Raw genomic sequence first — 12,820 nt, forward strand, 5'->3', positions numbered from 1 at the left:
TATCCCTGCGTTCATGAAGTACTCTACCTTTCAGGGCATAGACAAGTCATGGATCCCAAGATAGAGCTTTTATAGAGTTGGAGACATATGAGAGAAACAGCTCAAGGTTATGAAATAACATTTTTACACAAATTTTTTTCTAAGTCGAGCCAATATATGGGGTTTAAATTTGAAAAAAAAATTAGTGATACAATAGGATTTTTTATTTTTCTCTTCCTTCTTAATTGATAATGAATAAAATTTTCACACTCAAGCAAGCAAGGAATGTTACATGAATGTGAAGAAGGAAGAGATGAAACGCAAATAAAAATAAAGTTAGAAGTGTGGTAAATGATGAAATATAAAAATGAGAGAAATGTAAAAGAAATAAATATAAATGAGTATACAATAAAGAGTTGTATTATTCTTACAATATTTTTATCTTTCTTTATTACATTACCCGTTTAATCACTTTTTGATCTTTTTTTAATATATAAAAAAAATCTTTTACTGTAAGATTAACATTTCTCTTTGATAAATACGATGCGACGATATCATTATTACTCAAGTTTAGGACAAGTTGTGGATATGTGGTTATATCAACTTGACAAGTTATAATTAAAATTACAAAAAAAGAAAAATTACATTAATCTTTTTTAAAAAATTAACAATAAATGCATTTAAACTCTCCTTGATTTGAAAATTATATCTGAATTCTTGATTGGAGATATATTACACTAACGTCCCCTTGTCATTAATGAAATAAAAATACTGTTAGTCTTTCTTGATTAATATAAACTGTAAAAATGACCTACCCTTTCCATCATCTCCTCTTCTCTGGGACGTAGCCTTTTTTTCCTTTAAGTTAACGATCTTTCATCCATGAGTCCAGTACGTGAGGGTCATATCCCATCATTTTTTTAAAAAGAATTGTTGGGGCGAGAAGTAATGACCATGAGCTATTGACTGTTAAGTTGGGCTAGCAATGATCCAATTCATAATAAGCCCTAAATCTCGTTTAGGTCCATAACTGGGTTCCAGCATGTGTGTGAAGACCAATTCCCTTTTGAAGCTTGGAACAATAATACACCCAAAAAAGAACAACATTCTTGTATGTAATATTCAACACACAATTAAAAAAAAACACTTAAAAGTAAAAGCAACAACAAAAGTTGTCCTCCAAAATTTTACAAAAACTATTTTTGAAAAAGAGAAAGTAGAATAAAAGCTATGGACAACATTGGCTCAAATATACACCTGATTTACGTAAAATTGAAGAATGTATTGGTCCATTTGTCCCCTTGAGCGGAAGAGATTACCCACATACATTGATATAAGAGTAAGACTTTGGGCAATTATCCAAGTTAGGCACCTCCCAACGACAACGACCATTAAATTCTCTCTAAATCGCTTTCTATTAACGCATTTCTACTTATGGCCATAGTCATAGATGCAATGCTTCTTCACTCTCCCTTTATGGTATCACTATTCTTAGTATTGCCCTTTGATTTGTTCATGTAAGACATTTTACCTACTTCGAAGGAGTGTTCACACCTCCAACAACTATAATCCAAACCTCACTGTCCTGAGCCCAATATAATGGACGCAACTATGGTTTATTATATCTACCTCTTCTCTCGCATTACCAAAGCAACTTGACAACTATTCCTTAACTAGAAGGTTTATTTTAAAATCAATAAATTTTAAAAAATTCAGACATGCTTTGAAAGGAAGCAGCATCTTGGGGATTACAGCCTACCTTAAATTGCAATTGAACAAGTGGTGGGTTGGTTGTTTAATTGCAAAACAAATCATGTACCTTTTTTATCATCACAAAAAACAATTACTGGTTGTTGCTTGAATAGGGCACTGTCATCTGCATTTTGACATTTGTTTGACGTGAATTAGTGAGTTGGGAGGAAGTCACGCCTGGGCATAAAAGGAACTACGTGTACGTCACTTTTGCAAAAACAAAAAAGACTTAAGTGTCTAAATCTTGTTGAAAGAACTTCCAGTATCAGAATTTGGCGCTTTAACATGATTTGAAAATTATTAAGAAATGGAACCACTCCCACCTACAAAAGGGACTTCTTCAAAATACAAACCAAAACAAGTTAATGGTTACTCAACAGTAAATCACAAGTACACACATCCGTGAAGTTTTCCCTTCCCTATTTATACAACCCATAAGCACTTCAAATCTTCAGTAAAAAAAAAGACACATTTATCATCATATTACTCAAGTAGTAATGCTAGCTACAAGTTTCATTCCATGATCTTCCTCAGAGAAGAACCAAAAACGTCAATTAGAAGTCTTAGTTTCAGCTGTGGAACAAGCCTCAAACTTCCGTTCAATTCATTGTGGAGCCAAGTGACATCTTCTCTTGCTTACTGCCAACTGAAAACAATTTAACATTTCTTAAAATTAATAATCACAACAAAGGAAAAAACAACGAACCAGCTATTCCAAATTAAATCATGAGATTCCAACTCACGGGTAAAAGCAGAAAGCTCAGAACTCTTCAACACCCGCAGCCTCTTCACTGTTGATACGAACATCCTGCCAAGCATACGTAGACATTAAAAAAAAAAACCATATAATAATTATCTTTGCCGCCAATCATTGTTTTCTAGCAATAACTAAATCATAAAAAAAATACCAAAGGCAAAAGCCAATTGCAAGAGTTATTTTTAATTATTTGTATTTTTAAGAGGGGACAGTCGTACAGGTGTTTTCATGTGAAAAAACAGACATGCCACGGCACGTAGCGCTTCGGATTTATTCATAACAATTGGCAAAAAGATTGTTTGATATAAATATATAGTAATTGTTAAGCACATGGAATCTAACTAATTGCTATTACAGTTTTGAGAGAAAAATGTTAATTGGGCATTGGTCGTGACGCATCAAGTGGTAGAATATAATATACTATAGAATAGAATAAATAAAAATGATAGTACATAAGATGGACAGTGATATGATGCTTACTGCCATGGCACATCCCCAACCAGCATCCTGTCTCCTTCATTATCCTCATAAACAAGAGTATACTCCCCACTTCCATCCAATAAACCAGTAATCGCTTTCTCTTCCTCCTTGTTGTGAACTCCTCCAGCAGAGGAATCTCTTTGAGCTGAACACCAGTGAAAAAAGACAAAATGAGATAACTTCATCAAGCTTCTTTCTCAAGGTCTGGAAAGTGAACTATAACGTGGAAAGACAAATTTGAAAGCAAAATGGTCTAAAGGGCCAATTAAAAACGTTGCTTTAAAAAACATGTTTGGTGAAAAAGATTGACCATAAGCATTCAATGTTGAATTAAAGTAGCCCCAACCCCAAGTACATACATAGCTAGACATAAAAAACATGTTTACTATTTAGGTAGCTATCCCTCAAAAGGAAACAAATTTCCACACTGGGAAGATTTATCTCAACTATTAAGAGAATAAACAACTGTGATTAAATTGACCACGAGCACAATCATTGAATTAGTGTGTCAACAAAAATTACCTGCAAGAAGGCCTCTGAATAGCTCATCCACAGCAGAAGAGAGGCTTTCATAGCTGTCGTAAGCATTGAGGTCCACTTTTCTCCCTATTGGTACTCCATCCATGTTGATCTTGACAAACAAACCTTTACCATAATTGTCAACAGGTTTTTTACCTGCAACCTTGTTATGCTGCTCATGCTGTGACTCAGGTGGTGCCTTAGAAGCACTGCTGCTGCTTGCAAGGTTCTTCCTGAAAGAGCGAATTGGAGGCCAACCCACCACTGGTGCAGGAGCAGTTCTGTGTTGTGTGGGACCACAAAGAAAGTTAAGTTGGGCATGAAAGTGAACAGTGAAACTAGCAAAGAACCAGGCTAAAAGTTAAAAAAGAAAAGATTCGGTGAGGGTAAAGAGCATAATACACTAACACAACCCTGCAAATTACTTATCAAATTCACATATTTAGTAATTGTACGTATATTTCTTTTTTTTTTTCATTTAAATCAATAGCCTTTCCCACGAGGGACCAAAGAAATTTAAAACCCAGAGACAAGAGAAGAGAGAAGGGGGGGGGGAGAGGAATAGAGACAGGGTCAGATATTCACATGCCAATGTCAAACCTCAAGGAAGATAACGAAGGCACATAATAAATGACAGATAGCATCAAAAAATCGATGTAGACATCTCTGAAGCAAACATGGCAAGTAAGTATAACAGAACAAAAACAGCCAGTACATAGTACAAGGAGGGAGATCAAAGCTTAAAATTTACCAATTCTTTTTTTTTCTGCGGACGAGGATTGCCTATGCAAGGTTATAGAAAGCACATAATAAATTGCAATTAATAATGGAAAACTTGATAGTGCAACACGGGTTTGTGAAACACTAGATCTATCATATACGGTACATGGACCACACAAGAAAAAAATATGAAACAACGTGACTCTGGAAATGAATATCCTCTGTCCAAAAGTTACAAAACATAGATACAAGATAGAAAAGGTGGAGTACCTTTTCTGAGAGGTGTTGGGCTGGGACACAGCTGTATTTGCAGAAGAGGGAGAAAACACTTTGTTGTCACCATTCTGCAACTCTACCACCTTAGGGCAACAGGCCTGTGACCCTTCCTTTCCCATCACAGGTGGGGTTGATGGGAACTGAAGAAATGTTGAACCTTTGTTGTTATAGCCTGTGGAAGGTGGCCATGGAGATGGTAACATAGCACCAGGCCCAGTTGGGGTGTCCTTGCTTTGGAACCCATTGTTAGCACTCAGTATTGCATGAGACATGGTAGAAGAGAAGCAACCAAGAGAGAGTAGAGACTCTTCTCTTTCTGTGTTGCTGTTCTTCATCTTTCCACTGTGAGACCAGTCCTCACCACCAGGTGGACCAAGCCTCAGCTCAAGCTTCCTCTCCTCTGAACACTTTCCTTCTTCTCTGCTCTTGTGCCACTCTCTCTCGTTTGAGATCAAATCCAACAGCTGAGGAGATACCTCGTTTCTTGACCTTTCATCCATCCCTTAAACCACACTGTTGCACACAACTCAAATGGAAAAACTCCCCCTTGCTCTTCCTTTTACTCACCAAATATATGCAAGAAACAAATTCGAGAAACTTCACTGCTTCATGCATCAAAAAACACTAGTTAGAAACAAGAAGTGAAAAACAAGTGTCTTGTTTCAAAAGCTTACAACAGAGAAAAAAAAAATAGACACTAAATGATATGTAGTATATATAGGCTTGGTATTAGAGAAGTATCCTTACAGGTCTAACTAACCACAGCTTAAATCCACGAAGTACCACCACATGTTGTAGTTGTGAAAAATAACAGCTTCTTCGCAACAAGGTTCAACCTTTAATATATGAGACTCTGAGGCAACAGCTAAAAGAACCTACAATAAAACCTTAAATATCTTGTCCACTAGAAAACGTTGAATGGGCTAAGGTAGCAGAAATATGATCACAGCTCAACAGAAACCCCACCAAGAGAAAGGAAAAAAAAAACACCCCAAAAGCAAAGGTAGAGAGGGAGCTATAATAGCATGGGATTGCAATCTAGCTTTGCTTTAAGTCTTTTATTTGCACGCTTAGTGGGTTCTCTACTTCTCTCTCCTCCTGCTTTCTCTCTCTTTCTTCTTTTTAAGGAGAGAGGAAGGTTATTTCAGAGGAGGCAAAAAAGGGACACAGAGTGATAAAAACCAGAGAGATTCCACCTGCCCAACCCAACCCAACCCAACACCCCAAGAACGCAAAACAGGAACGGAATTAGAACATAATGCACGCAACCTGAGCTCTCATAAAAATAACGTTAGGTTGTTTAGCACAGGAAGTAAAGCATGCTGTGCTGTGCTGTGCTGACCTCTCCTAAAGATACTCCTCTTCCCTTTGACACACTCCCCCTATACCCCATCACCCTTATAGCTGCTATTCCTTTGCCTTACTAGCACACATCCCCAAACACACACTTTATTAGTTCTGTGAGAGAAAGTGACTTGCATTCTAGTTTAAGATTTTCTCCCTAATCACACTCATTTAATTTTGCACCTTTTTTTTCCTTTTGGTTCCGAGTCAAGGTGAATTAGTTTACTTAAGCACTTCAAAGTCCAAAGAGAGGGACAGTGGCACGCTCGAGTCCATGTTGGCACAAAGGGACAAAGCTTTACCCTTTTAGTACTGATGCTAATGTTAGCCCACGTTAATTTCAAAAGATAATTGGTTATTTTAAGATTCACTTGGTTGGATAAGATTTGTGAGACAAACACAATTTGAGGACTAAAGTAAAAAAATAAACGAAATTTTGGGTGCTTTTGAGATGTCAGGAAATTGATGGATGGGATAGCAAAGGTTGCTTTTTTGTTTTCATTTTGGAGGGAGAGGATTTGCATGATCCATATTTGCAGGGCTTCTGCAATAAAAACATGCAGATCCCATGATCTTGTCTCCTCTGCACTCCCTCTCTCTCTCTCCGTCCACATATCCCCATATGAGTATTCAGGGTGGGTTTTGCTGTGCCACTATTGCATCGTGTTACCAACACTTCATGCTCTCCTTCCCGTTGATTTCTCTTATTTTGCATTGGGATTTATGTCATCCACTTTAATCTGACAAAAAGTTCAGTTTGTGTTTTTTTTTTCTTTTATTTTCTCGTAATCTAAAATATGAAACAAAAATGATAACTCTAAAGTCTGCTCTTAACAGCTCAAAGGAGAACCACTTTTGTTTCGTTTCTTTTTGTTTCATGATAGACGATATTATTTACATATTAATGTTTATTTTGGATTTTGCTATAAGTAAATTTAAGAGTTTGAGATTGAAAGGGTAATTTGCATGCAAGTGTGATTTTCAAAAGTAAGTTAAAGTAATAAGTTTATTTATAAAAAGAGTAAAATAATTGTTCAAACATAATAAAATATAATGCCTATTATTAGTAGTAAATAGATCTTAATTTTAATTTGTTATGCAATTTTTTCTCGTTGAAAAGAAAGGTGTATTAATTTTAATCTCTGTCTTAAAACGATAAATTATTTTGGTTTTACTTCAATTATAGACAAATTGATTTATAATTTGTGAGTTTCGTGTCCAATATCAAAAATATCTAATTAAAAATAGCTATTTTTAATTATTTCTACAAGCCTCGGAATAATTCTTTCAACTACGTACAAAACAACCCAATTTATTACAGAAACCAGTTTTAATTGACTGAAATGCGATAATAGTGGCTAACTCAAAAACAAAAAACAAAAAAAAAACAAAGAAACAAACATAAAACTAGGTAAATAAAGTTAGATTCGCATAAAAGGATAAGCAAAAACGTAGTCTAATCTCCACTGTACACGATTGCGTCAAAAAAAAAAATAGATTGAAAATTAAGTTGTGTTAACTACCCTGCAAATAATTTATAGAACATTATTCAAAAGCTATGCAAATTACATTATCACTAATTTATTATCTTGAAAAGACGCAAAACACGTCTGCTATACGTGATGCCTTTTGTATAATATAAAAAACAATCAATGTCTCCTAAAAACAAGTCTGTGAGAGACTAGAAAGATGTTAGTAAGTTTAAGTTTTTTAATGCATGTTGGTATACATATAATACAGAGAGAGAGAGGAGGGAGAAGAGTAAGGATTAAGATAGTTTAAGAAACTTTTTTGTTAAAGTTGTTTGTATATATATATACCGAATAAATAAAGCTTTTAAAATTAATTAATTTTTTAAATATAAAAACATCACCTCTAATATCATAGATATACAATTAAATCTAACATTCTTAAAATAAAAAACATTATCATTACATACGTTCTTTTTGTTTATTAAGCCTTTTTTTTTTTTAAAACGTGCCTACCACGCTGCAAATTCTTAACAGTATTGTCGTTTTAAGTACACTGCTGCTGCATGGCAAAGTTTTGTTTTCCCTTTCCAATTCAGGTTAAGACATTTGTCAAGGCATTGATCAATGAGGTATTCACGTGTTTCCATTACTGCTACTATACACCATAATAGCTATATGAACCTTCCAATAATTTTAATTCCGTGGGCGACACTTTCATATCTTCTTTGATGTAAATATTTTCTGTGCGAATCTTTCAAAATTTGTAGAAAATGAAAATGATATTTCTTTAAAGCATATCGGTGAACACGAAAACTCATTCTAATAATACACTGTTTTTATAACATTTATACAGTTTGAGCTTTGTTTTTTATTCATTGACTACAGTCTTGAAAAACTGATAATTCATATAACCTACACATTAATGTTTGGTATTTTAACGAAGTCATACATAATTCCAGGGAATAGTGTCGGAAATTGACAAAAAACAAACATAAATAACTTTACGTGCTAAAAGTGCCGAATTTGAAAATACGTTCAAATGATGAATACAATATTCAACAAATTTAATCAAACAAGCTAACTACATTTGAGTAAAATAATAAAATAAAACTAGTTTTGAAGTAAATTTAATGATAAGAACCTATAATCATTATATAGGATACGTGAACTAATTAATAGCGATTAACAATAATTAGTCAACTTAATTTGATCCAAGTACAAAAAAAAAAAAATTTAATTAGTTCAAATGATGAATACCCTTAAAATGTTGTATGTTTTAGAAATTTTCTGAGTTTTAACTTTATGCATTTAAAATGTCCATAATTGTTAAATTTTATTGATTGATCTTAGTATTTTCCTCTTCTTTTATAAATACGAAACATATTGATTTGTAATATGCATGAGTAATTCCACCAGAGAACGGGTAGTCTTGGTAGTGCTAGAGTTATTGACAAGTTAAACATGGTGCAGTTGTTGATTCGATAATCGATATGAGCTGGCCCGTAACCTTTGTGAAGGACGGTGGTGCTAATTCCTCTGTCAGTGAGCCACCCTTCCACTCTTTCTTCTGGGGCTGTACTGAAAACACTCAAGTAAATACACAAAGATGCTGTCCATTTCTTTTCTTCCTCAAATTATGCCAATTCAGTTGGATGATTTGCTCCACTAGTTTACTTAATTTGATACTGTATACAAAAAAATAAATAAATGTTAAAAAATATATTTTAAAACTAGAGTAATCCCTCAAAACTATTTAAAAGAGGAATTAAAATGTTTTTTTTTCAAGCATGAAAAGTTTCAAACTCTCCCTTTCTTTTTCTTCTTCTTTTTATATACATTCTTGTTTTTCGGTACACTCTGTTTAGATAAAGTTCTTTTGAATGAAGAAAGAAAAATCAAGAAGAAGAATTTTGTTAAAAAATAATACTCTTTTTCTTGTTTGGCTACTCTATCTTCTAGCAAGAGGGAAAAAAAAGGTGAGAGTATGTATTATTATTACAACTTTTATATGTATTTAAAAAAAAGACAAACAATAAAATAAAAGAGGTTTAAAAAACTTTATTATTATTATTAAAAAAAATTATTATGAAAACAATATATCTCTTACACAAAAGATAGTAGCAATAATTTAAACTGAAAAAAAAATACAAAATGATTACATTGTTTGATAAGGATGTTGTACCTCCTCAATTATTTGGCTTGTTCGTACACTGGTGGCTGTATCATAGCCATGGTCGAAGTTAATAAAGTAGCCTATTTAGGCCAAAATTTTCTCCTCTCTCCATGTTCTCCCGCCACTATCTTACTTGAGCCAACGCTCATTTTTTGAAAAGAAAAATATGATTAGCAGGAAATCATATAATAGATAAGATATTGTTCAGGAAAACATTAATAATCTTTTTAAAAAACTAGATTGTTATTATATATGAATTTTAAGTAAGAACTTAATTTTGACAAAAAAAATGTTTACATTATCAATCAATTAAAATATTACAATTTTATAACGTCTGTCTAATGTCGTAATAATTATTTTGACAATTATGATTTTTAATAAAAATACATCTTTTATAAAGTATTTATAATTTGAATTGTATGTTTGTATTTGAAAATAAGTGTAAGAAGTTAATGGAGTGAAATAAGAGAGAGGGTGTGATTTATGATTGATTGTATGTTTAAATTTGCACTCCTGATTTTAAAGAAAGAAGGATCCTAAAAATAAGCATGTTATCCGAGTTTAAATGTGAATTAAAAATTTCTTATTTAAGGTTGGGTGACGAAGGTGGAGGAGACACTAGCAAGTACCAAACGCGTCATTCTCTGCGCTTCGTTGCTAATAAACCCACCATTCTTAGTATTTCACAATTTATTTTTATTTTACTCTAAATATATATCATTTTAAATAAGGGGAATCTAGATCAATCTGGTGCGGCGCGGACCACCAGATCAAACGCGAATGTCAATGAGGATGAGAGATAATTAATTGGGACTCCGTCTCTGCCACTCACTCTGATGCCTTAACCTCAGCCGTCTGATCTCACGACTTCATCATTGTCATTACTTCTTTTCCCAATTAATTCCCTTTTAACCCATTTTCTTTTCCCTATTTCTTTAACTAAAACTAGCTATTTTTTCTCTTTCTTTGGGTGATAATATTTTGACTAAAACATTATTTTGTATTAAAGAAACAACAAGAAGAAAAAATTGTCATCTTATTTTCTTTTAAAGAATGAATAGTTCCACATTAAAAAAATATGAGTCTCTTTATTTTGAAGAATAAAGTAAAGAAAAAAATTTGATTTTTTCTCATTCTCTTTCGCCCCTTCAAAGAAAAAAAGGGATTAACGTATAATAAAAGAGATCATACAAAGGAAAATCACCCATGTTAATTTTTCAATAAACAAATGATTCATAAGAAGCTCACGCTGAGTTCAATCCTTTTTAAAAAAGCAACTCCTAGAGCTGCTAGCAAGGGTCGCGTTCTGATCCTTTATCTTGTTTCTTTTTCAGTCCTTGAAAGTTGTTTTAGTTTTAAAGAACCGGATTCATGCAAACATATGTGTTAAGGATGGATTCCCGAATTGATTAAGAATAAATTGATGACAGTGGCCCCCTCAAGTGCGATCATTGGACAACAACAGCTTAACCTTTTAAGGCAAAAATAAAAGGAAAAACAAAGTGCTGTGCGGAGAGTGCTTCATTTGTATATATCACATGGTACATGTTGTAAACCCCTCTTAAACCGGGTTAGTTCAATTCAATCACGACCATTAATAGTGTCCATTAGACAAGGTATCTATTCTAGTAGTTCTAGGTGTACTGCAAAAGAAAAAGTAGAAAATCGAATTAGCTCATTTTAAAGTTAAATAATTGGTCCGAATTAAACCCCCAACATTAACTCCAATTCGAACCAATAAAATTTATGAATAGTTGGATGGTGAATTGAAGCTCAATTATTTATTCACTGTGTAACGCACGTTGTTGCTCTATTACTCACACGTTACGATTAAAAAATCTTGAGAAGAATTCAAGTTTTATTTGGGAAGATAACCCATCTTTATTTAGAAAAAGTGAGGGAAAAAATCTGACAAGTGTTTGATGATAGAAAAAGGGTGGCAAAAGGTAGTAGTGAGTAAGCGAGCTCGTTTATCAAAACAATCTTTTGGACCTCTCATGTCTTGTACTTGTCTTTGGCACTTTAATTTGCTAGGTGGAAGGGTTATAGGTGGTTGAGCATAAGGAGATATATGGGGGGTTTGGGTTTGGGTTTGGGTTTGGGTTTTGATTTGTGTGTGTGCGCGCACTGTGGAATAAGATGTTGCTGGTCGACCATTCCACGTATATGGACTGTGTGAGAGACCACGTCTAATTTTCTCCCACGTTTTCTAACATCAAAATCGTCTCACACTGCCACCAAAGATGACTCCAACAACTCCAAACCATTTAACTTTGATGCATATCCTCAACTTTGTTTGTGGGATACCCCACCCCACCAATTCCTTTTATCTAGTATTATATTACCATCATTGATAAGATCACTTCCCCACTATTGCTAGTTTTTTTTTTCCTACTTCGATTCATTCCCACATCCCCCTTTTTCTTGGGCTTTTTATTTTCTCTTTCTTAGTTTTGTTCTTCGTTTCATTGATTGCCCCCATCACCCTGTCTTTTTGATTGTTCTTAGTGTAGTGACCTTTTTTGTTTGCTTGCTTTTATGTGAATAATTGGCTCATGCGCCGCTATAGTACCAAGAATGTATGTGTGTGCATGATAGGTAATGGGATCCACCTTTAGACAATAGTGTCTTTGTTCCTTGGAAGAAAAAGAGGGTTCCCCTTTAGATTGCTCAACCACAAGGGCCTGTTCGGGTACAATAAACCACTCCTCTCATGCTTCAATGCCAATAACTTCGATGCCACCGACTGTACCATATGCATGAAAAAGCTGGAAATTGCCCTGCGAGGTCGAACTATCACTGATATTAGCTATTAGATATTTTAAGTGACATAAATTCAAGATTCGTTTCAACATTATTTGAGGTCATGTTTTGGGGGAAGGAAAATCAATCCAATATCTATGTAATGCGATGCATCATGTGTAATTTCTGAACATGTGTTGCACGACCAAGCTAAGATTCGAAATATTAATAACTAGTACTGCTCGGATTTAGTTTCTTTCTGTTGTCTAGTATTTTACTTTTTTCATAATCTTATTTGAACGATATCTAAGTACGCATAAGAATATGTAACAACAGTGTCCTCTTATATTGCTGTGTAAACTTGAGCAGAAAAAAAAAAGTTTTAATATGGCCTCACAAATTTATAGATAGGTTTTAATGCATACAATTTGATGTATTTCTTGCACATGTTAAATAGTTTAATATCATTTTTTTAATAAACATTATAAAGGCACGTGTATGTGAAAAAAAATGCTTTAACTTAAAAGTTACATTTATTTTTTAAAACAACTTTTTAAAAAGTTGATAAGATAAGCGATATTTTTTTTTAGAAAAAAAAACTAAATT

The 12,820-nt window shown here is 33.6% G+C and overlaps 1 protein-coding gene across 2 annotated transcripts; it reads right to left on the reverse strand.

Annotated features, from left to right (window-relative positions):
- Positions 1-2,192: 2,192 nt before the first annotated feature.
- Positions 2,193-5,891, reverse strand: LOC113854912 (auxin-responsive protein IAA26). Of its 2 annotated transcripts, XM_027486244.1 has the most exons (7): positions 5,231-5,891; positions 4,773-5,085; positions 4,478-4,559; positions 3,491-3,768; positions 2,969-3,113; positions 2,475-2,539; positions 2,193-2,377 (listed from the first exon to the last, which is right to left on the reverse strand). In XM_027486244.1, exons 2-7 carry the CDS (start codon positions 4,981-4,983, stop codon positions 2,331-2,333), a joined length of 828 nt encoding a protein of 275 aa, XP_027342045.1. In that variant the 5' UTR covers positions 4,984-5,085; positions 5,231-5,891; the 3' UTR covers positions 2,193-2,330. The 2 variants fall into 2 exon arrangements, with proteins under 2 accessions (XP_027342045.1, XP_027342044.1); XM_027486243.1 differs by having other exon boundaries at positions 4,478-5,085.
- Positions 5,892-12,820: the final 6,929 nt, after the last annotated feature.

The sequence above is a fragment of the Abrus precatorius genome, unplaced genomic scaffold (assembly GCF_003935025.1).
Source record: "Abrus precatorius isolate BTA unplaced genomic scaffold, Abrus_2018 Scaffold11, whole genome shotgun sequence".
Taxonomy (NCBI): domain Eukaryota; kingdom Viridiplantae; phylum Streptophyta; class Magnoliopsida; order Fabales; family Fabaceae; genus Abrus; species Abrus precatorius.

Bases quoted from the DNA above. Each gene is read 5' to 3' on its own strand.
- LOC113854912 (XM_027486243.1), bottom strand. From the start codon at position 4,983: ATGGATGAAAGGTCAAGAAACGAGGTATCTCCTCAGCTGTTGGATTTG. The intron at 3,769-4,477 runs GTACTCCACCTT...CACACAACACAG, and splicing joins CCCAACACCTCTCAGAAAAG to AACTGCTCCTGCACCAGTGG. The intron at 3,114-3,490 runs GTAATTTTTGTT...ACTGGTGTTCAG, and splicing joins ATTCAGAGGCCTTCTTGCAG to CTCAAAGAGATTCCTCTGCT.